Source organism: Dipodomys merriami, unplaced genomic scaffold (assembly GCF_024711535.1).
Source record: "Dipodomys merriami isolate MVZ:Mamm:240054 unplaced genomic scaffold, mDipMer1.0.p SCAF_533, whole genome shotgun sequence".
Taxonomy (NCBI): Eukaryota; Metazoa; Chordata; class Mammalia; order Rodentia; family Heteromyidae; genus Dipodomys; species Dipodomys merriami.
Genome location: NW_027206106.1, coordinates 87933 through 113568, shown reverse-complemented (window position 1 = coordinate 113568; position 25636 = coordinate 87933). Strand labels below are relative to the sequence as shown.

At 41.6% G+C, this 25636-nt stretch overlaps 1 protein-coding gene across 3 annotated transcripts in view; it reads left to right on the top strand.

Annotated features, from left to right (window-relative positions):
• Window positions 1–25636, top strand: part of Ranbp17 (RAN binding protein 17) — a 210906-nt gene that overhangs the window by 151884 nt on the left and 33386 nt on the right. For all 3 annotated transcript variants that reach the window (XM_069999204.1, XM_069999205.1, XM_069999203.1), the window contains 5 exons: window positions 2817–2905; window positions 10117–10224; window positions 13391–13473; window positions 21441–21655; window positions 24151–24289. In XM_069999204.1, coding sequence (XP_069855305.1) covers window positions 2817–2905; window positions 10117–10224; window positions 13391–13473; window positions 21441–21655; window positions 24151–24289 — 634 coding nt within the window. The remainder of the gene's footprint in view (window positions 1–2816; window positions 2906–10116; window positions 10225–13390; window positions 13474–21440; window positions 21656–24150; window positions 24290–25636) is intronic.

The following is a 25636-nucleotide window of genomic DNA, read 5'->3' as shown; positions in this document are numbered from 1 at the left end:
AAAGGCAGATGAAAACACTCCAGTTGAAACACCTTGGGGCCTGCTCATTCCTCTGACACGGCTCTTTTGTTGGAACTATTTAGAGGTTATTAAGATGTGTCTCCAGAATTAAGAGTATGCTGTAAGGATGAAGACAGCCATCTTAATTCTAAAGACAAAGCACAGTGACCCTTCACCTTCTTTTTCTTTGTTGTTATTATATAGTAGAATTATGAGGATAATATTATAGCTCCCCCAGTAGTGCCACTACAGTAAAGGGTCTGTCAGACTTTCCATTAGAAACCCTGTTTGGGGGGTCAGGGTGGAAGGAGCGGCCTTTCGGCTGTTTCCCAGCCCATCCGTCTCATACTTGGCACACAGACAACTGTTCTCCACGCGGCGTCCGGAAGCGCTCAGCAGTTTCTCCTGGAACTATCCAAAAGGAGTCTGAGGAATAGATGCCCAGACCTACCCCACTCGGCAGACACAGCCTCACTGAAAATACAGGGCACATCACCTCTCAGACCGGTGACTGAGCGGTCTGCTGCCCTCTCCTCCAGCCCCCAGCCAGACCGCCGCTCACTCCCAGGTTACTCCGCAGCTTAGCTGAGCTCCTGCTTAAGGATCTCCTTGTTTTCTACCAGCACTGTGTTAAAAAAGTACACTCTTTTAGTGCTGTGTGTGTATCTGTCTAGACTATTACAGCACTTCCTGTTGCTTTCAGAGATAAAAGGCATAAGAATATAAGAAATCTGTTTCTTCTGTTCATTCACGCTGCACTTCCTGCTCAGCTGAATCTATTTAAAACTTATATCTGGTTGTTTTACACTTTGTCTGCTCTGTAGCAACATTTCCTAAAGTAATACATTGATAAGATTCTGTGGCCCATTTTACTTGCATTAAAAAAGCTGTGGATTTAAGTCAGTCATAGCACTTGCATTAACTTGATATCTTTAAGAAAGAAAAACTGTAATCAAATAAAAATTGACCTTTTACATAATGGTGATACTTTAAAATACAAAAAAAAAAGCCTGTTGTGCTAGGCACAAAGGAAAATTCATATTTTTGCTGTTAATTTAGAGTTGGATGGTGGATTATGTTATATGAAAACTTAACATTTTGGAAAAGTGCTCTGTAACCTATCAAATGTGTATAATAAGAACAGAACAAAAAGATCACTTCACAGATGGCAAAAACAAGTGTAGCTTCTATAGGATTATATAGACTACAGCCACTGTAATTGTTGAAAGAAGGCTCCTTTTTGTTCTGGAATCTACAAGAAATGTGGAACACTGAGAATGAAAAGAAAAGAGTTCCAGGTTGTGAGGGATTAAAAAAAAAAAAAAAAAAAGGCTACCTAATATGTAGAAAAAAATTAAGTACCAGGTATCACCAGGTAATTGCAAGGAGTCCTGTTTGTTATAAAAGCAAACTCTGGGGGCTTTATGATAGAGTAAAGCATTTTAGAAAGCAGAAACAAAATTTTAGTGTTTTTAGGTTCAGAACTTTGAGTAACCATCACTGCAAACGGTTAGGCAGTAGAAACAGAATATTCTTATAAACGACTTTCAGTTACGTTGAGTCATCTTTTAGGTAGAATGGGATTCCTCTAACAGTTAACCTGTTTGCTACTTTGAAATGTTGGTTAGCCATTAAGGTGAGGATCAGGATTCACTGCCTCCTTCACGGTGATTTAAACTACTTCCTGGAGAGGTTTTTATTTATCACCCAAGTGTGAGGAAACATAAAAATCTGGTAAAAAGTTCAGAGACCATTTTGTGGCAAAATATTTCTACCAAAACAATACACTCAGAAATCCCAGTTGCATATACGAATTATCCCGCCCCTTGTTCTGCAGTTATGTTTGTTTGTGTTCTTTGTTCTGACATTCTAGCATCTGTTCATGGGTTTTCTTTTCTCTTCTCAAGCATCATCCTAAGGACAGCTTAATTACAAGTCCAGACTATAACTCAGATCTCTTTCATTCAAATCAAGAGGGATTTCTTTCTTCCCTTTTTCTCTCTAAAAGTATTTATGGACCACTTACTATGCATGAACCAGGCTCTTGGTAGGCATTTTTACACACAAGTTTATTCCTGCTAGTCCTGTGTGACAAGCCATTATTAGTCCCTTTTATCAAGGAACAAACAGACTGATAAACTGCCTTGCCACCAAGATGTGTGTGTGTGTGTGTGTGTGTGTGTGTGTGTGTGTGTGTAGAGAGAGAGAGAGAGACAGAGAGAGAGAGAGAGAGAGAGAGAGAGAGAGAGAGAGAGAGAGAGAGAGAGAGAGAGAGAATATAGAGCTTCTTTATAGCTTTTTTGCCTGAAGAATACAACTATTATTTTGGGTATATCATAGTAGATCACTTAGCCCATTTTATTTTGTCCTAAGTTTTTTAAACAGTCATTAGGAAAGTGTAAGTGTAGCCCATTTCCAGGGCAGACTAAATTGTGTAGTGGGACTGATTTTATACAAGTCAATGCTATTAAGATTTGCTGTTATTAAATAATGTCTTAACCCTGTGCATATTTATTTTGTAAAATTATCATTCTTTTTTCTAATTTGGCAGGATTCAGAAACAAAAGGTATTAAGACTGTAAATGCTCATAAGCTACTGGCGTGATGAGTTCAATATATAAGAAACAAAGTGGAGTTGGTCAGCAGATTGGTGGCCTGTTTGTTTAAAGAGTCTGGTTTTCTATAGAAAAGGATCTGAGCGAGACATTTGAGCTAATGAATCAAAATCAGATATGTGGTCATTATTGCCTGATTATTACTCCATCTGCTCTGCGCTAACGTGAAAATCAATTACTGTGTCTCTTTCCCACTGACAGCGTATGTTGATCGGGCTGGCAAGAGATCTTCGAGGGATTGCCTTTGCACTAAACACAAAGACCAGCTACACCATGCTGTTTGACTGGATGTATCCTTATTACACTGTGACAATACCAGCTCTGTGCACAGAGGGATGCCAGGCCCCTTGCTTTCGTTTAATCGTGTGGCACAGTAGGGAAGAGGAAACAAAGCTAAATGAACTAATGTGTAATCAGCTAAAAATTACAACACAGAAGCAGCAGTGCAGATAACTGAGCACAGTGCTTGGAGACCCAGTTCAGAGAGGTCACTTTTTTGGTGTCATTAAATATTGACAACTTAAAAATCACTTCCCCCAAATGATTGTTTATGTTGGGGTTGCAGGAATAATCTTGCTAACATCTTAACCTCAGGATCAGTGAATCCTGCCGTTTGGCATTTTTGAGGCTATATCAGCCTCTGCGCCAATCTCAGCAGGGCTGAAGAGGGAACTTTACCTCTGAAGCATAACTCCTTACACTACAGTTTGTCATTATGATGAAAATATTAATAGACATGAACGAGGGGCAAATGGATGGTTAGCAATTGTCTCAGTGTAAAAATTGAATTTACTACTAGCAAGCCCTAATACAGAGAGAAAAAAAAACATGTCCACCGACAACCCTGTCATAAAAGAATCCAAAGAGCACGGGGCTCAGGGGAGGACAGACCTGGCCTGAGACCCAGCTCTTTATCGACTATGCAAAGCCAGAAAGGCATTCTGCGTCTAAAAGAAAAACAGTACCATACGTAGGTCCTGTCCTGACCAGTAACATATGCACGCTGCCTTCTGAATGATGTGTGGCACTCCTGTACTGGTCACGCACACTGTTAACATCTTAATAGTGACCATTTACATAAGTCATATAACTATAAAGTGGTTTCCTGCCTTTTATCAAATGATTTAGGGGAAACCATCAGAGCCCATAAGAAAAATTCTAGTTTACCTTCAAAATTGCATTCAGTTGTAGCTTACTTTTTAAATTACGTGTTTCTCACTTGGTTCGTTCAAGCTTTTCTTATCCAAACTGCCATCAGAATTGGAAAAGAAATTTCACAAAGGCAGTCTCCCAACTATGGGGCCATCATCATTCATAGCCTTGGAGAGCAGGGAACAGGCCACGCCTGAGGGTCCTCCGCACATTGCTAAACATGTCAGACATGGTCTGGAGTGCTGACTTAAATTCGGGTTACGCTTTACTTGCTATTAAAACCTGCCTTATCAGATTTATGTGTACAAAGGTTAGGTGGGAGATTTTTCCATGTCACTGAGGAATCAAGTGCATGCTTTCTGTAAGTATATAGTGTACATGTACGGAGATATTATAAGTTTTAACATTTGAAGTTTTACCACTAACTGCTAATAGGAAAGATAAACTGGAATTACATATGGCCTTTTTAGTCTTCTAAAACAAATAGCTCCCAAAGCCAAAACCTTTCATTTGTTTGGAAAAAATCATAAAAATCTAGTTTTGATAGTGCTCTTGAAAATAAGCCACAAGGTTAGCTAGCCTGTCCAACAATGTCTTCCTCTTCAGCAGCTTTTGCTACCCTGTTGTTGGGTTTGGGGTTTTTTTTGTTGTTTTGTTTTCTTAGCAAAATTGGGGCTTGAACTTAAGGGCCTCCAGCTTTCTAGGCAAGCGCCCTGCCTTTTGAGCCAAGCGCCTGGCCCCTTGGTTAGCAGGCCAGAAACTTTTTCCTCAGTGTTGAAGAATAAAAATCTCTTCTCTGTGTTTTAGCTCTAGCTTAGTTCCTTTTTGACACCTAACAGAAATGATACTTTTGTCCAGCAGGTGGCAGAAAATAGCAGATATAAAATCTTGGGACTTACTGTTTTGTTTTGAACTAGAAACCATTGTCTCCTCCATTTGACCATAGGTGTTGAAGTTATTAAGGTCAGGGTCGGAGGGCGAAGTGTCAGTTATGCAGCAAGCTGGACTAGATTGCCAAATGCAACGGTTTGGTACTGGTCCTGCTTATAATAATTGAGTTTCAGTGGCAAATCGGCTTCCTTGGGAAAAAGCCAAAGGCTTTTCATAATTGTATTGACAACAAAATGAATATGATAAATGGTGTTCATTCAGTTGAGACAAGATTTATAGTTTTCCTTTGGGCAAGGGATGAAGAGCAAATATTTATAATAATACTAAAATTTGTTTAAAAGTTACATTATTTGATAATTCAAAAAGCTTTATTAAAATATTTCGAAATACTTTAAGCAGTTTCAGGTGATAAAGTATAGATTCTTCCCAAAGTATTCAAGTAATGCAAAAATGAATTTAAGTATATTATAAGAAAATAGCCATGGATATGAAAGTCATTTATTCTTCCTGAAAAATTGATATGTCAAACCGTCAGTGATGGTTCCCACATTACTGCTGGGAAAGTTTATTTGCCTTTTATCCACATAAATATGTGTTCTTTAATTTGTTATACAACCCTAGCATGCAGAGGAGCCATTCGACAAGAGCACATGTCATCTTAAAGTCAAAATGCATTTTATTTATGGTGATTATCTGATAAGCGGGTATTTTAGTGCTTTGCTATTTAATTCATAAACATTTTTATAAACACTGACTGCATTAACAGCTACACACACTACATTGCTTATCATGTCCAAAACCAAATTGCCTGAAACTACCCAGCAACCCTCTTGATAAATTGTTTCTATGACTAGCGAATTCAAGGAGAATCCTTGATACACTTCTTTACCCCTATAGTGGGAACATAATAATAAACACCTTACCCTATAGTTCATTTAATCACATTATTTAAAGTTTTCCAACATCATACTTAGACTAAAATATCAAAAAAAATCCAAGGGAAATGCAAAAATAAATAAATAAAGGGATGCACATGACATCATGTCCCGTGCTGGGTGTTTCCCCAGTCATGATAGGTCCTTCCAGCTCACTGTTTCTCAGTCAGGGAGTCAATCCTGTCAGTGTACACAGAAGCTCCTACAGAGGCAGATGTGCAGAACAGCGCAGACTCTGGAATAGTCTGAGAGGGTAGTCCTGGTTGTGCCACTTTACCGCCTGGGGGTCTTGGTTAAGTTACTTCATGTCTCCATGTCACAGAATCTTTCCTAAAACAGGACTAGTGACACCCATGACCTTTTGTAAAGGCCCTAGTACAGTGTCTGCACTGGTAAATACTCCACCACTGCTGTTTCTTTCCTTCCTAGCAGGGAGGGAAGCAAAGGGACCTAGTTGCTCACCAGCTCAGCATGGTGGACAGCCAGGTTTCACGAGGGATTTAGGTAACTGAGACCCAGACCCCAGACCCAGAGGAGCTTCTAGTTGAGTAGAACCTTACCAACTAAATGCCTACAGATAAGGAGAGGTTACATCTGCCCAGAATCTTGCCAAATAAATAAGCCTGGAGTACACAACTTTTCAACTGGTTACTCACTACTGCAGGAAGTTAATAGTAGAATGGATGGCTCATCCGAAATACCACTTACTTCATGGTTGGAAACCTCGGTTGCTCAGGACCCTGGAATATCAAGTTACAGGATCTAGCCCGGTACTCGATAGCCAGTAGAAAGCCTTTCTTTGGATTAAGTGGGGATTAGCTATCAAAATCCAACACACTTCAAGAAGCGTGTAATTGGCAGTATCATGATGGACAAATAGATATGGGATTGAAAAGTCAACCTGTAAGTCACTATAAAGCGTATTTTGAGTGCTTCTTGTTCAGGCATAAGGAATACAAGAGTAAAGGCCATCCCATTAATACTTTTGATTTTTCATTAATCTGGTATGGATCTTTAGAATTCATTGGGAAGAACTAAGTGAAAGCGATTATATCTATACCTCTCCTACCTGTGGACTCATTCTCTGCCTCCTGTCTGTATACACATAGACTCTAAGGCCCTGGAAAATGAAGCTCCTGGGTGGGTTTTGATTTCTCACCCTGTAATCTGAGTCTGGCGCTCCCACTCCAAGCCCTTTTAACCTCCTGCTTAGTAGACCTCTGCTCTGCTTTCCAATAATCGCTCATTTTCTCTGTGGCAGTCACCTCTGTCAGAAGCATATTAGAATTGTCACCACTCTCATTGCACAGGAAGCCGGGAGCGTCCCCTCGCAGCCCCTGGCCTTGTCCCATCAGGAGTGCTGTGGGCTCTGAAAAATAGGACGGCCCTGGCGCCTGTGGAGTACTTTGCAGAAGTCCCTTACCTGTGTGGTCTCTGGTGGTCTTCAGTTCTGAAATTTGGAGCTTTCTGCTTCTTGATGAGCCTTCTCGGGCTTTCTTAATAATGACCCCAGGGTTTGTGTCCAGGAGAGTTTTTTAGAACTCAGTGTGTTTGATGTGACTGCCACCCTGAGAACTTATGCATTCCCCAAGAATAAGAGCTGTGTCTTCCTTAACTCGACCCCTGCTCCTCAGCTTCGTAAATCGTAAATCATGTCTTCCATCTGTCAAAAACAATAGCTTTTGTAGTGTGTCAGAAATGCAGAATAGTTGGAAGATGCCAGTGGTTCACACCTATTATCCTAGCTACTCGGGAGGCTGAGATCTGAGGATTGCGGTTCAAAGCCAGCCTGGACAGGAAAGTCCATAGAGACTCTGATCTCCAGCTAACCACCAAAAAGCCAGAAGTGGAGCTGTTGCTCAAGTAGTAAAGAAGTAGCCAGACTTGAGCAAAAGAGTTCAAGGATAGCACCCAGGCCCTGAGTTCAAGCCCCAGGACTGGTGCACGCGAGTACACGTGTGCACGCGCGCGCACACACACACACACACACACACACACACACACACACACACAAACAAAAAAGAAAGTTACTTGGCAGTAGCTAAAATTAAGTTAATAACCAAGTCCTCTGATTTTATTTTTACCATTTTCATCTGGCTGCCTCTTACCACATACACACTCCCTGCCTCCAGCCCCTGCTTTATTTTCCTTCACAGCGCTTTCTAACACACACACACACACACACACACACACACACACACACACATTCTAATAGACATATTAGAATCTATTAGAATCCAGCTCCCATGAGGGCCAGAACTTTCCTCTTTTGTTTACTTAGTTTCTGCAAACTATAAAGTAATGCTTGTTGCCAAGTAGGATTTAATAAATAGATTGTTAAGGGAATCATTTCAATGTAAGTAAGCACAGCTTTACCGTAGTTTGTCTCATGGAGGAAACTGTTACTCTGTGCACTTTCAGGTGACATACTACTCTTTGAAGGACTTCCACTGCTTTCCTAAAGCTTCAAAGGGAAATGCATAGGTTGTTGTAGCCTAACAGGCTTTATGTCATTTATAGGTTGTCAAGGTTCGAACAACAAATATTTATTGAAGTCTACTTTGAACCAAGCTTACATACACAAGAAATACCTGTCTCTGGCCTTATAAAGCTTGTCATGCAGAGAGAGAGAGTGGGGAAGGGGAGGCGGACAGTGGCAGCACAGGTTTGCACACCCACCTGCAGGCCCTGCTTCTAGGTTGGGATGAGGCCAGTGCGGGGCAGAGAAGGGATTCCCATAATTGACAGCTACACCGAAATCTGGGGGACAAATAGAAATTAGTAGAGGGATGGCTGTCTGCCTTTTAGAAACACGCAGTCCAGGGGGACAGGCTGACAATTCAACAACCAGTCCTGATTCACTTTGTCAAGAGTGCTCACTGAACACAGATGAGAAAGAGATTGATGCCTTTTGACAAAGATAGAGAAAACATCCCAAAGGAGGTGAAACTTGCGCTGGGTATTGAAAGACCAGAGCTATGTTGGGCAGAGAAGCACGCGAGACAAGCGTTGGCATCAGATGATTTGCAGGGGTAATGCAAGGCCAAAGGACAGGCAGAGTAGAAGTGCTAAATGATAAGGCTGAGGTCAGCCAGGGTCGTGAAGGGTGGGGTACCAGGCTCAGGAACTCCAAGATCATTCCAAGAGGAAGAAAAACAATGGTGAAACGTCTCAGCATGGAGTTCTCTATCCATCCCATAATGCCGGATTCAGCATTCAGTGGTGTAGTTCAGCACTTCAATTTGCAGCAAAGAATACATTGGAAAACATCAGAAAGAGACACTTGGGAATTGGCAAAGAAAAATGAAAACACTAGCATAGTCGAGAGTTTTCCTCCTCAGTTTTAGATGTTGACCCTACGTTTATGCATCCTTTTGGTGAGGGGCCAGCCGGCTGTGGGCCAGTGGAGCCACGTGGAGGTGTCCATCACCTAGCCTGGCCAGAGGCCACCCTGCATGTTAATAGGGTGTTTGGAAATTCCTTCCTGCACTTACATGAGGCAGTCTTTTAGCAACAGTGATCTTGAACAGATGCAGTTATCCAAAACACCACCCTGGATGTTTCTTAGAGCTATACCAGAGACATCAACAACAAAGAAAGAAAGAAAGAAAGAAAGAAAGAAAGAAAGAAAGAAAGAAAGAAAGAAAGAAAGAAAGAAAGAAAGGAAAGAGAGAGAGAGAGAGAAAGAAAGAAAAAAATAAAAGAAAACTGGGAGATAGATACTCTCAGAAACTGTTACTATTTTTTCTGATATATATATATATATAAATTTAATAATAAAAAATATTTTCTCAGTATAGTGCCTAAGGATAACCTGATAATGACTCAAATTAATTTTGTTATTAACTGAATATTAACTGAATTATTTACCTCTCCTGTAACATTAAGTATAATTCTTTAAATGTGTTACTTACAGGGTGCTTTAAAAGTGAACCTTTCATTTGTACATGCCAAGAAATCCATTACTTAGGAATATTTTACAGTTAGTAGCAAATTGTAATCTCCCCTCCCACCTACCCCCCCAAAAAAGTCTGTGTAGGTTAGAAAGAAAGAATAATTTATAAAATTACCATTATGTACTAAACAGAACAAATGTGAATTTCCTTCTTTTCTTTTTAGGTAGTGTTAATTTCTTAGGAGCAGCATTCTCTTGACATTTAAATACTTATTTTGTTTTAAAGTACCCGGGATTGGCCCCAGGCCCTTGCACACACAAGGCAGGCACTCTGCCACTAAACTACATCCATTTGACTGTTAATTTCTTTTCTTTTCTTTTCTTTTTTTTTTTTTTTTTTTTTTTTTGTCGGTCGTGGGGCTTGAACTCTGGGCCTGGGCGCTGTCTCTCAGCTCTTCAGCTCAAGGTTAGCACTCTACCACTTGAGCTACAGCACCACTTCCAGCCTTTTCTGCTCATGTGGTGCTGAGGAATGGAACCCAGGGTCTCATGCATGCATGGCAAGCGCTCTACCACCGAGCCACCTTCCCAGCCCAGCTGTTAAGTTCTTTAACAGGGTTTATTAAAGATACCCCACATATCTTCCAGTTCTCCAGAGGGCTGTTGAACAGTGGTATGGAGAACCAGCATGTACAACACCCATCTTGAAACTTATGGCAGAACTGATGCAGAACAGGTAAGCAGTATGGTTGCAGGGTGGAGGGAGTTGTCAGGAACAAATCTCCAGCAGTCATACTGCTGCCTGGTGGGTGTTTTATTGTTGTTATTTTTGCCAGTCCTGGGGCTTGAACTCTGCACCAGGGTGCTGTCCTTGAGCTTCTGTGCTCAAGGCTAGAGCTCTACCACTTGAGCCATAGCTCCACTTCCAGCTTTTTGTGTTTAATTGGTGATAAGAATCTCACAGACTTTCCTGTTCCAGCTGGCTTTGAACCACAAACCTTCAGGTCTCAGGGTCCTGAGTAGTTAGGATTACTCTTCGTAAGACTCTTATCTCCAATTAACCACTCAAAAACCAGAAGTGACGTTGTGGTTCAAGTGGTAGAGCGCTAGCCTTGAGCACAGAGGCTCAGGGACAGCTCCCAGGCCCTCAGTTCAAGCCCCACAACTGACAAAAATAAATAAATAAATAACCAAAGTGTCAGGCAGAAGTGGCTCACACTTGTAACCGTAACTACTCAGGCAGCTGAGTTCTAAAGGATGGATGTTTGAAGCCAGCCCAGTGTAGTGCCTAAGGAAAAAAGAAAGTGTGATACTAAGCCCTAGCACCAGCACCAGAAATCAATCCGGCAAAAAAATAGGACTAGAGTCCTGATTTGTTGCGGTAGGCCTTCCTAGCTTCCTACCAGTTATGACACTCATCAGGTTAACTCGGTAACTCCAAGAAGCACAAACACTCAGCCACAGAAGGGAAGGGCACATTTGCCTAGCCACATTGCTGTATAACTGAAAGAAACACTCAGCCACAGAAGGGAAGGGCACATTTGCCTAGCCACATTGCTGTATAACTGAAAGAAACACTCAGCCACAGAAGGGAAGGGCACATTTGCCTAGCCACAAATGTTTAGTGAATGTCCAAGTTTTGCTGCTTGATCTTCTGAAAAGCAGATTGAGTTCAAGAGCAAACCAAGGACACATTTGTGTTCTCTGAGCTCTGGACATTGCCCTGGCTCTTACCCGGTGGTGTTCTTCCTCCTCCATGCCAAGATGCATTCAGGGTTCATCGAAATAGCCATAAGACTTCTCAGAAATTGCCTACTTGGCTTTATCATTTGTATCAACCAGCAGAGACTCAAATACTCTGCATGTTAATATTAACAAAGGTGCAGCTACAAGAGAGAAGCTGCATCACGCTAGTTGTGTTTGCCTCTTTAAAATAGGCTTTGCTGATAGGACTCAGCACCAACTTGCCTGTCACGGAGCTATCTTATCCGTTAATGCCTCTGTAAACTGTTACGTTAGAAGGGAAAGACCCGCAGGTTGTATGAGTTGAAGTTATAACTTGCTAGTCACCTCCATCATTTATATTTTTACTCTTAAACAAGAGGAGAGAAAAGACCTGACAGTGAAATGTCAGCTCTTGGTTTTGTTTATTTGGGGTTTTTTTTGGGGGGGTGGGGTGGTCCAGTCGTGGGGCCTGAACTCTGGGCCTGGGCGCTGTCCCTCAGTTCTTCAGCTCGAGGCTAGCGCTCTACCACTTGAGCCACAGCGCCACTTCTGGCTTTTTTCTTTTTGCTTATGTGGTGCTGAGGAATCAAACCCAGGGCCTCAGGCATGCAAGGCAAGCGCTCTACCACTGAGCCACCTTCCCAGCCCCAAGCTCTTGGTTTTTTTTAAAACTCTTGGAAGTGGCACTGTGGCTCAAGTGGTAGAGCGCTGGCCTTGAGCTGAAGAGCTGAGGGACAGTGCCCAGGCCCAGAGTTCAGGCCCCACGACCAACAAAAAAATAAAATAAACTCTTAAAGGTGGCTTAAATACTTGAGTAGGATTGACTTTGCACTTCATGTTAAAGATGTTAGTGTTTTCACTGAATATCCATATTTAATTAGACAATTGAAACAACTTCTAAGTCTAAAGGGAAGAACTATTGTCTTGTATACTGTGAAGCATTCTCTCTACTCTGTAGGCAGAAAATTCATATCTGGAACAAATGTCCCAGGAAACTGTTACCTTAAAAAACATCCTTCCTCAAGTGTAATGTGATTTCTCCATCCATTTCCTCTCTTTAAACAGTTACATTCCTGTTGGCACAACTGTGTAAACTATGTCATAGTTGTAATCAATAATACAGTTATCAAGTGTTCATAATAATACCTTTGAGATATTGTCATTACTGTTAATACTAAAGTGTTTTGAAAAGAACAGTTCACGCTGTCCTGGCAAAACAGCTTCAACAATGTCTGCTTGTTGAAATATCTATAGAGGGGCTGGGAAGGTGGCTCAGTGGTAGAGTGCTCGCCTTGCATGCATGAGGCCCTGGGTTCGATTCCTCAGTACCACATAAGCAAAAAGAAAAAGCCGGAAGTGGCACTGTGGCTCAAGTGCTAGCGTGCTAGCCTTGCGCTGAAGAGCTGAGGGACAGCGCCCAGGCCCAGAGTTCAGGCCCCACGACCTGACCCAAAAAACAAAAGAAATATCTATAGATACATAGATATATCTATATATAGAGAGAGATAGTTGATATGTTATTGGGGTTTTTTTGCTAATTTTTTTTTCAAAGTGCCATTATATCTTGAAAGGACAGTACAGTGGCTGGCAGGGTAGGATGGTTTGTCAATCCTTTTTTTCTTTTTTCTTTTTTCTTTTTTTTGTTGTGGGGCCTGAACTCTGGGCCTGGGCGCTGTCCCTCAGCTCTTCAGCTCAAGGCTAGCGCTCTACCACTTGAGCCACAGCGTCACTTCCGGCTTTTTTTCTTTTTGCTTATGTGGTGCTGAGGAATCGAACCCAGGGCCTCAGGCATGCAAGGCAAGCGCTCTACCACTGAGCCACCTTCCCAGCCCTGTCCTACTATCTTTATAAGAAAAGTAGTGTACCTATTTTATCAACAGTTGTTGAATGGAGGAGTGGTACTTCAAAGGCTAATTCAAGCTGGATGCCAGTGGCTCATGCTTGTAATCCTAGTTACGCTGGAGGCTGAGATCTGGGGATCCCAGTTTAGCTCAAATAGTAGAGTGCTAGCCTTGAGCAAAAGCAGCTCAGTGCCCAGGCCCAGAGTTCAAGCCCCAGACCAAAACCAGCAAATTAAATAATTAATTAATTCTATTGATAAATGAAAGTGCTAGACATTTTAAACCTATATTTAATTTCTTTGTGTGTATAGTCTAACTTTTTACTATATTTCTTAGATCCCAGCGTTTGAATTTTGATGTATCATCTCCTAATGGAATTCTTCTCTTCAGAGAAGCAAGTAAAATGATTTGCACTTATGGTGAGTGTCCTTTTCCATACTTGTATTTTCAATATAACTTTGAAGAAAGATGTTATGTTGTTCTTTTGGACCTTTTATCTGTTTGAATATGGGAGATATGTAATAGGATAGCCAGGTAGCTATCTTATTGACATCAGAAGTAAGCTTTTCATTTTAAACATATTTTTATAGCTTCCATTTTTAATTAGCTATTATATCCCTCCTTTAATGTTAGATCATTTCTCATACATTGCAAGGAGACCCAAGGTAGGTGTTATTCCTGCTTCTACGCGGGTAGCTTGATAAGCATGGCAAATAATGCATGTCTCCGACCTGGTCGTGAGGATTCCACAAGGTGGTGTGTGGGAGAGCTCGGGAGCTTCCCAAGCACCCCAGACACTGCATAGCTGGCAGTTCCTCCAACTGGAATTTCATTCCATGTCAGTCCGTCCATACTCCTTTCTGCCTCTTGGGAGTTGCCACTGGAAGATGTACCTCGGATGTTTAGGAAGAAGCGGTATTCTGTAAAGATTGGTGACTTTTGTCCTGAAACTTAAGGGAAATCAGAAGTTCAACTGTGCCACTAGTGACTTTGACACATGCACTTTATGAGTAATAGAACACTTTCTGTCTTTCCTCCACTGATGCCTATCCTGACTTCCATTAATCAGGCTAATTTGTCTACCTTTGCCTTCTATAATGTGTAGTCCCTATGTTTTACCTCTGAAGAGTCTTACAGACTCACTGGAGGGCCAGCAGACGCCGGAAGATGAGGGAAAGAACTGAGAAATACAGCAAAGCCAACATTATTTATTTCTTTGGTGAGCCAAGGTGAAGAAAGGGGAAACCTATGGAGGAAAGAAGCCAGAACATTCTGTGATGCCTTCTGTCCCGTGCCCACGGGGTTTCCTCTCGGCTCTCCCCCCCCTGGGAAGTGACTTGGTGATGCAGAGCAGGCAGAATCATTGTCTAATACTCCTGATTTATTGTACATTTTGTGGAATACCTCTACCTTGCTGCTCTATGAGACTGGCAGAAAAAATACTTTTGATATGCTGTTTTATTTATCTACATTCTGTCATGATGTACTTTGATGTAAGTTTTTAATTTTGCTTCAGCTCTCAGCTGCTCTTGCTGTTACAGCTCAGGGTCAGCAATGAGGTTAGCCACAGTAGCACAAAACAATTTCCTGTTTGTACAGCCCAGGTAACATTTGGATGAGGATTAAATTTTACCACATTTTCTACTAGCCCAAGCCTATTATTTCTAATGAGTTTTAAATTGCTTCAGGAACATGTATTTCAAAACTTAGTGCTATGATCCGTTCAGCCTGAGCAACTTAATAAAAGAAATTTCTTTCTTAAATTTTTGGTTAAAATGTTGCATGCGGTGTAATAAATGTTATTACTTTGGAAACCTACTTCTCAGTTTTAAGAACTGAATGTTTCTTAAGCTCACTTTCCATTTGTCTAATCTTTTCTCCCCTTTGCCTCTGGGTACTGGTGTCTTTAGTGACATCTGTTGGTTGAGGAGTACACAGAAGGGAAAATGGTGATCATTTTCCTAAGGCTGGTCAAAGTGGAACTAACTGCTTTTATTCCTCCCCCAGTTACCTGTTTTAAAGGGCTCAGTGTGTAAAAGTCTAAACTTTAAACTGTGAACGTTCGCTGGACTTCAGAATGTACGTCCTCGCCAGGTGTAAAGACACTGGCACATCCACGCTCACAGTCGCCAAGCCATGGAAACCAGCCCAGGGGCCCCATAGATGAGTGGATCCAAAAACTATTCTACCTACACACAATGGAATTTTCCATAGCCATTAGAAAGAATAATAGTATGCCACTTGCAGGGAAATGGATAGACCTAGAACAAATTATGTTAAGTGAGGTGAGCCAGCCTTGGTGATAGAAGCAGCGCGCGTTTTCTCTCATGTGAAAGCTATATCTATAGTACCCCAGGACATGATAAACTATACAGGTCTCTAGGCATTCACACACAGTGAGACCAAAGGAGCATGTTCTTAAGACACAGTGCCTGTGTACCTCTGATCATATAAAATAATATTTGTCTAAATAAACTCCAGAAAATGGAAACAAGAGGGGTTTTTTTTTCTTCTTTGTTGCTTTGGCTTTCTTTTTGTGCTGTTTGCACATGTATCTGTCTTTGGGAAGGTAAGGAGGGACAAAGGGTGAACAAACGGAGCAATGGTGCTCACTAGACACTATGTTGAAAATGAACTACACAACTTGTGGGTGGAGATGCGAGAGAAAAACTGAGCATGAGTAACATTTCCTGAAAAGAAATGTACTCTTTACCTCATTTATGTAACTGTAACCCCTCTGTTCATCACCTTTATAATAACAATTTTAAAACTTAAAGAAAAAGAATGTACATCTTCTAAGCAGTGTGTTCTCTGTTGTGCATTGAAGGCACAATGCAACATGAGGAAATTGAGCTTGTAAAGTTCTGTACAAGCCATTGCTACTCTTGGTGAGTCAGATAACAGACAACAGATTTTGCAGAGATTTAGAGGTCTGTGAAAGAGCATAGAGGCTCTAAAGAAGAGAGAGAAGGAGGGGATCCTGCTGACACCATGACAGCTTGATACCTGTTGCACTAGATGTGTTTGTAAAAGTTATCAGTGGCTGAGAAGAAATTTTCTTAAAGAGCATGAAAATTATTGGACAGGTTCCATTAGAGGCACTGTGAAAGTGGGGTCTCCTGAACTTACATTTACAGTAAAATGATTAGAAAAGGGCAGGGGGGGGACAGCGCTGGGCTTGAAGTAACTAAAGACTTAAGCCAGGGGCTGGGAAGGTGGCTCCGTGGTAGAGCGCTTGCCTCGTATGCATGGAGCCCTGGGTTTGATTCCTCAGCACCACATACACAGAAAAAGCGAGAAGTGGCCCTGTGGCTCAAGGGGTAGAGCAAAAGGAGCTCAGGGACAGCCCCAGCCCTGAGTTCAAGCCCCAGGACCAGCAAAAAAAAAAAGACTTAAGCAAGTCTCTCCAATAAATGAGACTTTCTGAAAACAGACCACCTAAGAGCCAAGGATGTGTGTTCTTCAATCTTACCAGAAAAGTGGCTGGAGACCTAACAAAGTTGCAAAGAGGAAAACCAGGGAAGTCTAGTGGAGGCAGTAGCGTGATCGGCACCTAGCATCCCAGAACCAAGCGAGGTGACTTCCAGAGAGAATCGTTCCGGCTGAGCCCGCAGCATCCGGCCCAGAGCTCCCTCTCACTAACGTTCGCACACGGGCCAGACGTGCCCGTGGAGTCCAGCTTCCGCGAAGCTCACATTTATTGATCATTAAGAGTTACAAGAACTAGTAAGATAAAAAAGACACAGGAAAAACATTCTTCCCCAAGCATCTAAGGCCTGCAAACCAAGGTCTAAAATCCAGCCCCACAAATAGAAGGGGGAGGGGACACTGAACACAGAGAGTAGCTTCTACAAACACAAACGGTTAGAAATGGCATTTCCTTTGGGTATAAACAGAACTGGATCATAGTACTGGATCATAGTAGAACTATTGTTAATTTTGTTTGAAACCTCCAGCTCGTTTTCACCATGGCTTTGCCGTCAGCAGTGTGTACAGGAGTCCCTTTTCTGTCCACCACTGCCAGCGTGTTTTATCTTGTTACTGCTGTTGTAGGTTCTGGGGCTGGAATTTCATGCTTCCTGCTCTCCTTTGGTTTACTTGCACAGCTGGCACTCTACCACTTGCGCCAGCTACACCTCCAGTCCAGCTCTTTGCTAGTTACATGGAGGTGCAGGTTTCAGGCTGAGAGCCTCCTGAGTGACTAGAATTACCAGCCTGAGCCACGGGAACCCCTTGTCTCAACTTTTTGGTAACAGCCATCCCAAAGGGTGTGGATAAACAATAATGAATTTGAATTGAATTTCTCTGATGAGTAATGATATTGAGCACTTCTCCTATCCCTGTTGGCTGTTTGATATATTCTTTAAAGGAATGTAGTAACGGCTTTTGCTTACTTTTCTAATCAGGTTTTTTTTTTTTTTTCCACTATTGAGTTATGAGTTCTTTATAAGTTTTGGATATTAACTCCTTATCAGATTTTTAGTTTGCAGATATTTTTCGCAGTCTATACGTTTGTATTTTTCTTTATTTCTCTTGCTGTGCAGAAGCTTTTTATTTTAATGTATTCCCATTTATTTCTGTGTTGGTAGCCTAAGCTCTTAGTGTGGAATCTAAGAAAACACTTCCAGAGTCGGTTTTTCCTCTGGGGTAGTATTCTAGCAGTTAGAACTTCTTGTCTGGTATTCAGGGTTTTGTTTTTGCTTTTACATATCAATTGCCCTTTTTGTACATATGGTATAAGAGTCCAGTTTACTTATTCACTATTTATTTCAAATGTGGAAAGCTAGCTTTCCCAGCACCATTTATTGAAGAGATTTCCTTTCCTCACTGTGTCTTAGTGGTGTCCTGGTCAGAAATTAGCTGACTATAATATGTGCTGGGATGTATTTTTGTACCACCAATCTGTGTGTGTGTTTTTATGCCACTGCCATAGTACTTTAGTTTGGTAATGTGGTTTTTACTGTTTTATCAATTGTCATGATGAGTTTTGTTTTGCCATTTTCGTATATGATCATATTTACCTCTTATCACTCTTTTTTCCCTCCCTGCAGGCACCTAAAATATACTTCAACGTTCATGTCTTTATTCCTAACCTGCATTCTGCATATGAGGGAAAACATACAGTTTTTATCCTTGAAAAACTGGCTTGTTTTGCTTAAAATGATGGCTACTAATGCAATCATTTTCCTGCAAATTACATAATTTCAGTTTTTTACGTCTGGATAACGTGTTTGTAAAAGTTATCACCTGTTGAGAAAATGTTTCTTACTTCAATACCAGTGTGGTCCCATCTGTCTTCTTACAGAAATTTTACCATAAAATGTGTGATCACGAGACCCCACTCTCACAATGCCTCTTAGGGTACACGTCAGTAATTTCTGTGCTCTTTAAGAAGGTTTCCCTTTTACTGGAATGACAGGTATGTGCCACCACGCCCAGCCATTATTGTGATGAACTCTCCAAACTCTTAGGCCTAGCTGGCCTCAAACTGCAACCTCTTAATTGCTGTCTCCCGAGTAGCTGTGAAGACAAGAACATGGAAATTCTGCCACTTCTCTTCATATTAATATGAGTCTTAACTGCTAGATTTTTAGCTGTAGGAAGGCAAGGTCTCCAGTTTCAGAAAGTACTATTGAATAAGATTGAATAAGACATACTTAATAGAGATGAATTAGAATGAAAAGTGAGGCTTGGCCAAGCGTTTTGTTTTTGGTCCTTAAAGGCCTCCATGGAGACACCTAGAGTACAATATGGTAGAGTTTCCTATTTCAAACATATGAAGCATTCTATCATAAGGTCATAATAGTATACAACTTATTGTTTTAATTAATAGTTAATTGTTTGATTGTTTTAATTAATAATGTCTGGTACAGTCTGGGAAATAGAAAATATGTGCAGTATTTAACATGGCAGTAGAAGTTGGGATCTTAGCTGGGCACTAGTGGCTCACGCCTGTAACCCTAGCTACTCAGGAGGCTGAGGTCTAAGGGCAGGAAAGTCCTCGTGAAACTCTCATCTCCAGTGAACCACCCAAAAAAAAAAAAAGTTGTGATCGTAAATAGCCTTCTTGATGATAGATTATCCAGTCCATTATGGTCATATTTTCCCATCACAGCTCTTGGTCCCCTCCCCAAAAAAGGACATGGATAAAACAGCCCCTCTCCAAACTAAGGGTAGGCAAATGCGTCCCATCTCGCCCAGCTCTTCCTTAGCATGTATACAGTGTTTTTCTTTTGAGGAGAGGGAGGAGGGAAAAAAGCTACTTCGGTTTAAACTATTTGCAAGCAGATGCAGAATCGCAGTGCCTGGGAACTATCATTTTCTGCAGTACCCTACTTCCTTAAACCTCTGTGCCGTAACACTTTATTCACCAGAATACACGTCACTCCTTTCTTCTACCCCTATGCCATCCTCTCACCTCTCTGATAACATTTGTCACATTGCATGGAGTTATTTAGTCACAAATCTGTTTCTTCAACAAAAATGAACTCTCTCAAAACAAATAACTTTGCTTCGTTTTCCCCTGCACCTCACGTAAAGTAACTGTTAAATATGCTGTCATATTAGAGTGAATCTTTTTGGAACTACTGTATCTCCAAGGTAATTTAGGGTGAGATCATGAAAAGGGTACAGCCTTTGGTGCTGAGTAAATTCCAAGGCACACTTCACCCTTCCAAGAGAACACTTTTGTTCAGATGTAGAAATCATAAAGCACGTGAACTTGTAGAGCTGTACAAAGGACAGCGTAGACAGGGACAGGGAGAGGAGCCCGCCCTGCGCTGGCCAGCCCTGTTCTAACACGGGTCCTGTGACTGCTGTGACACACTCCCAGACAGGGCTTATACATGGTGGCATTCAAGGCATTGTGACATTTCTGTGATAGAAAGCTTCTTTCAGGAATTAGACCTTGTAAAGATGAGGATATAGATCTAGAAGGGAGAGGTAGACTTGAGAGGGGGAAAAAATCTGTTCAGCCCTTCTGAATTAATGCTGTAGGTGGGTACTTTGGGGGACTGAAGGGAAATGTAGAATCTAGGTGAATGTGTCTGCAGGAGTGAGATCATCAACATAAGGGGACTGGGATCATAGCACAGCAGTCAGTGGCAGGCTGGGCCTTTGCCAGTCACTTGATGACAGCCGTGGGTTCGTGGCCACACTGGCTGGTAGACACCTCGCAGAGAAGAACAAGAAGCGGCTTGAACCTAGCAGTATATCTGTATCTGCTTTCTCACCACCTCTCTTCACAGCTCTCAAGGAAGCCATGGTAGCTATTTTACTCCTGCCTTCCAAATCTCACAGATTTCCCCTTTGGCCAATTCTGCCCACAGTCATATAAGGAAATGAGTCTTAGCCAGTTGACACACATTTCACCTGTCGGTTTCACAAAATGAATTTAGGTTCAATTCCAGAAGAGTGCTCACTTGCAGAGGAAAAGCAGAGCTGAGAAACAGGACGACTATTTGTAAGCATTCTCTGCCTAATAACATGCCTTCTAGCACCGTTTTTGTTTCTTGTAAATGCTGACTAATCCAGAAAGAGTTTAGGTGAACGTACAAACATTTGTCTTTTGATTATGAACACAGAATTTAGATACTGTTTTTAAACTAATCCTCTCTTGAGGTTTCTTGAAGAAAGATTAAGGGAGAAAAAGTAATACTTACTTTGCACTATGCCAAGAACTTCTCTGTGAGGCTTCTAAACGAGAAGTAATTCAGCTGGGTGCTGGTGGCTCATACCTGTCATCCTAGCTACTCTTGAGTACCAGACTGGTGTGAAGTCAGCCTGACCAGGAAAGTGCGTGAGACTCTTATCTCTAGTTAAACCCAAAAAAAGCTGGAAGTGGAGCTGTAGCTCAAGTGGTAGAATGCTAACCTTGAGCCAAAGAAGCTCAGAGACCCTTCTGAGATTAAGCCCCAGGACCAAGCACAGAAAATGAGTAACTCAAGATCAAGATCATATATAAAGGTTGAAATTTTACCCAGAATTTATAATAATCAGGTAACCATTTTCTCTGGCTTAGTTGGTTATTTCACCCATCTTTGGAACTCTTTATTGAAGGGATAAAATCTACATTAAAGTTCATAAACCAATTTTAAATGATAACTTAATTTTTATGTCTATTTATTAATATAATCATCCAGATTTTTTGTAGGTAGAAAGTTTTCCCAGTGCTCTGGACTAATTTTCCTTGGACCCTTTGTGTTTCCCAAGCAAACAGCCTTGTATATTTATGTTTCTCATTGCAGTGGATTGGTTCAGTTTTTGGAACAATGTTGGGAAAGGCAACATTATCAGTAAAGTGAAAATATCAACTAATATGCCTCATAACTGCTTTAAATTACATTGACTTCTGTCACTTTGTCTTTCTGCTTTTACCCTAAAACAGGTAACCGGATCCTGTCCCTGGGGAGCCTCTCAAAAGATCAGATTTATCCAATGAAACTCAAGGGCATCTCCATCTGCTACGCAGCTCTCAAATCTGCCTTGTGTGGAAATTATGTCAGCTTTGGCGTCTTCAAGCTGTATGGGGACAACCATTTTGACAACGTACTTCAGGCCTTTGTCAAGATGCTGCTGTCGGTGTCCCACAGTGACTTACTGGTGAGCAGTCATGTGCCACGGGAGTCTTTGTGTGAACGTGAAGTAACACCACCACAGGCCTGGCGTCGTTATAATGAAGCCTGGGGGGTTCATGTAACTCCAGAACATCTCACGTTTAAGACTGTGTTCTGCTCTGACTTAGTGAATTTGTACAATTCTAGTGGCCGTGTTTATATGTCAAGTGTGGAGATTAGGGGGAGCAGACACCACCCCTGGCAGGCTGGCCATCCAGAGTGCTCCAGGCTCTACGTACAGAGGAAATACAATCTGTAATTTCATCTAATCACTGACAGTTCTCCTAATTCAGAAAAGGCCTGTGTTTCCTGGAGCCAGGGCAGACAGGGTTGCTGCAGGATTTTCCCTTCCTGGCATGGTGGTCAGCGTGTCAACTAGACGCTGAGTGACCCGGTGCATAGACGGCCGTCGTTCATCTGCCATTAATCACCTATTTCTCTAGCCTCACCTTTAAAATGACTGTGATCTCTAGGCCCCTTTTCTTTTCTGCCGTCTAGATTCTATGATTTGAGTCAGTGGTCTTCAGATTCTGTTGTCTATTTGAAAACTGAGTGCTTGTTGGAAATGAAAATGTCTAAGTTTGGAAAGTGGCTCAGTGGTAGAGCGCTTGCCTTGCATGCCTGAGGCCGTGGGTTCCATTCCTCAGCACCACATAAGCAAAAAGAGAAAAGCCGGAAGTGGAGCTGTGGCTCAAGTGGTAGAATGCTAGCCTTGAGCTGAAGAGCTGAGGGACAGCGTCCAGGCCCAGAGTTCAGGCTCCATGACCGGACCCAAAAAAAAAAAAAAAAGAAAAGAAAAGAAAGAAAATGTCTCAGTTTCTTTAGTGGCCGGTTTACCAGACTTTTTAAAAAATACTTCTACCAAATTGCACAGCAATCAGTGTGTTCTCAATATGTCCACATAACTGATTGAGATCACAGGCAAACTCAACTTCAGATTAGCTCACACGTTCTCACAAGTACAGTCTGTAGGTCTTTTGCTGATGACCCTGTGAGAAGCGCCCATGCCCTTCTACCAGCCTAGCTCATCCTCTTCTCCAGAGCTAGTCACAGTGAACCACATCTCCAGCCAGTCATTACGTCTCCTGAAAGTGGAAGGGAATGCTCTTCAAGAGCTATGGCTGCGTCACGCAAGTTACAAAGTCGAAACCTAAGTCAGATCAGAATGTGTCGTCTTCAACTTCATACATTTGAAGCTCACCAAGAAAACGTTATTATTCCAGGAGTTTTTCTCTTAATCTGTTTTTTTTGGTTTACCACTTGAGGTATGGCAGTGATCCTCTCCAATCTTTTTTTTCAATAGTCAAGCAAATCTCCAACTCAGTAATTCTCAAACTTGAAGGTACCAAAACTACCTACTAAACATCCATGTTAACAATGCTCATTCTAAGAGCTTTTTATTTAGTATGTCAAGAGTAAAGGATTTTTCCCAGTGGCACTGTGATTCTGAGCCCTGAGCTACATGCTTTTTAAGCTGTGCCCCCAGACGTTTTTGCTTGTTGGGGTTTTTTATTTCCAAGTAGGGTCTCACAGTTTTGTCTGAGGTTGGCCTCTGTCAGTGATCCTCCTGCTACACCCTCCCACATAGCTAGAGTGACGATTACATTGTCACCACAGTCAGTGGAAAGGGTATTTTTTGACAGGCACTCCAGATGATTCTTATGGAAATAGTATTAGCATCAGTTTAAGAATATTGCTTTGCCATATATATACATATATATATATATATATATATATATATATATATTTTTTTTTTTTTTTTTTTTTTTTTTTGCCAGTCCTGGACCTGAACTCTGGGCCTGGGTGCTGTCCCTTAGCTCTTCAGCTCAAGGCAAGTGCTCTACCACTTGAGCCACAGCACCACTTCTGGCTTTTTCTGTTTATGTGGTGCCGAGGAATCCAACCCAGGGCCTCATGCATGCAAGGCAAGCACTCTACCACTGAGCCACCTTCCCAGCCCGCCTTATATGTTTTATAATAAAGTGTCTTTGTATATGAGTTTGAGATGCATTTGAGATTTGCTTGTTGTCTTTCTCATCATCTTTTGCCTGTAGAATATGGCAAGTACTAAGCCATTTACAAGGTAATGATTTGGTTAGCTGGATTCGCATTGTATAATAATAATAATAAGCAGACCATTATGCCAAATCCTATTACAACAGCAAATTTATTTGTTACCCAAAAAAGGAAGATTGCCTGCTTGCTATTTATTAAGCACTATTCTGTGTTACAATACTCCAGTTCAGAAAAATAATTTAGTCTTCTAAATGTCATACCTTAAGGATTTTACTAGCATTTAAGTGTTAGCCATCCAGGGTAAGTTGGAATAACCTATCAAATGCAGGTTTCTAGAGATCAAGAGATTCCTATCAAGATCTCTTTAAACTCTGGATTGGAATTAGTCATTGTCTTATTGATTTGTTGACTTTGTGTGTAAGTATACAATTTCCAATCATATGATTGGCCTTCTTCCTGTTGTAGCAATATCGGAAGCTGAGCCAGTCTTACTATCCGCTCCTGGAGTGTCTTACCCAAGACCACATGGGCTTCATCACCAACTTGGAGGCTCCCGTGCTCCTGTACGTCCTCACATCTATCTCCGAGGGACTCACGACTCTTGGTAAGGGTGATGGGGTATGCACATTGTCTTCACAGGAAAAACTTGGTTGTGGTCTCTTCCTGTGTATTTATTAAGAACTCAATCCAGCAAAGGAGAAAGAGATACTATGAAGTCAAACTGATTATTTTATTAATACTAATTTCAAGTAGCAAATGCATGTTTTCATACTCTGATATACAGTTTTTTGTTGTTGTTGTAGTTCTCTTGGGTTTTTTTGTGTTTTTTTTTTTTTTTTGCCAGTCCTGGGGCTTGAACTCAGGGCCTGGGCGCTGTCCCTGAGCCTCTTTGTGCTCAAGGCTAGCACTCTACCACTTGAGCCACAGCACCACTTCTGGCTTTTTCTATTTATGTGGGACTGAGGACTCGAGCCCAGGACTTTATGCAAGGCAAGCACTCTACCACTGAGCCACCTTCCCAGCCCCCAGGACTTTATGCATGCTAGGAAAGCACTCTACCACTGAGCCACGTTCCCAGCCCTACAGTTTGTTTGTAATAAGCTTTATTAAGAGGCATAACTTAAATATAATAAAATTCTGTAGTTTTGAGACACCATTTTCAAGGCGTCTTGACAAATGTGGACACACTCAAGAGCTACTACAACCAGTGTACAGAATGCTGCTATCACCATGCTACACGTCCATGTGTCCCTACAGAGCAGTCCTTATCCCTGCTTCCAGTGCCAAGAAACCAGTGTCTACTTTCTTGTCCAAGAATATCCTGTGTGGAGACTCATACAGAGTCCAGGAAATCATTTGTGTCCGGCTTCTTTCATTGATCATAATGCCCTTGAGATCTCTCTGTGCTGTTTTACCTGTCCACTTGTTCTTCCTGTTGCTGTGTATGACTCCATTGTGTGGATGTGCACATGCCAGCCACAGACAATAGGATTGTCTCTATTATTTGATACTTTGAATATAGCCATGATGAACAAGTCTTGGACACGTCTTTATATGACCACTTTTTCCTCTTGGGTAAATACGTAAGAGTGAAATTCCTTGGCTCTGCTCAGCTGGTGATGGTCAGGAATGGAGAGAAGAAGAGAACGGGGCTGGAGACAGAGATGCCTGCTTCCTCCAACCAAAGCCCCCTCCGCCCCTCCCCCCACCCCCCCCCCCCCCGACAGTCCCGCACGGTGGGAGATCCTTCACTGTACATGTATCTGGCAGTCTTTCTTAACTTTTGGTTTTTATCTTCTGAAGAGATTTTCCTTTTCTCTTGAATGTATTAGTATTTTAACTGTAAAAAGAGGTTTTACTGTGATGTTTCTCTTCATGAATACACAATAATCAAATTCTTTTGAGAAGTATCTGTTCAATGTATTTGCTTATTTATTAATTGGATTATTGA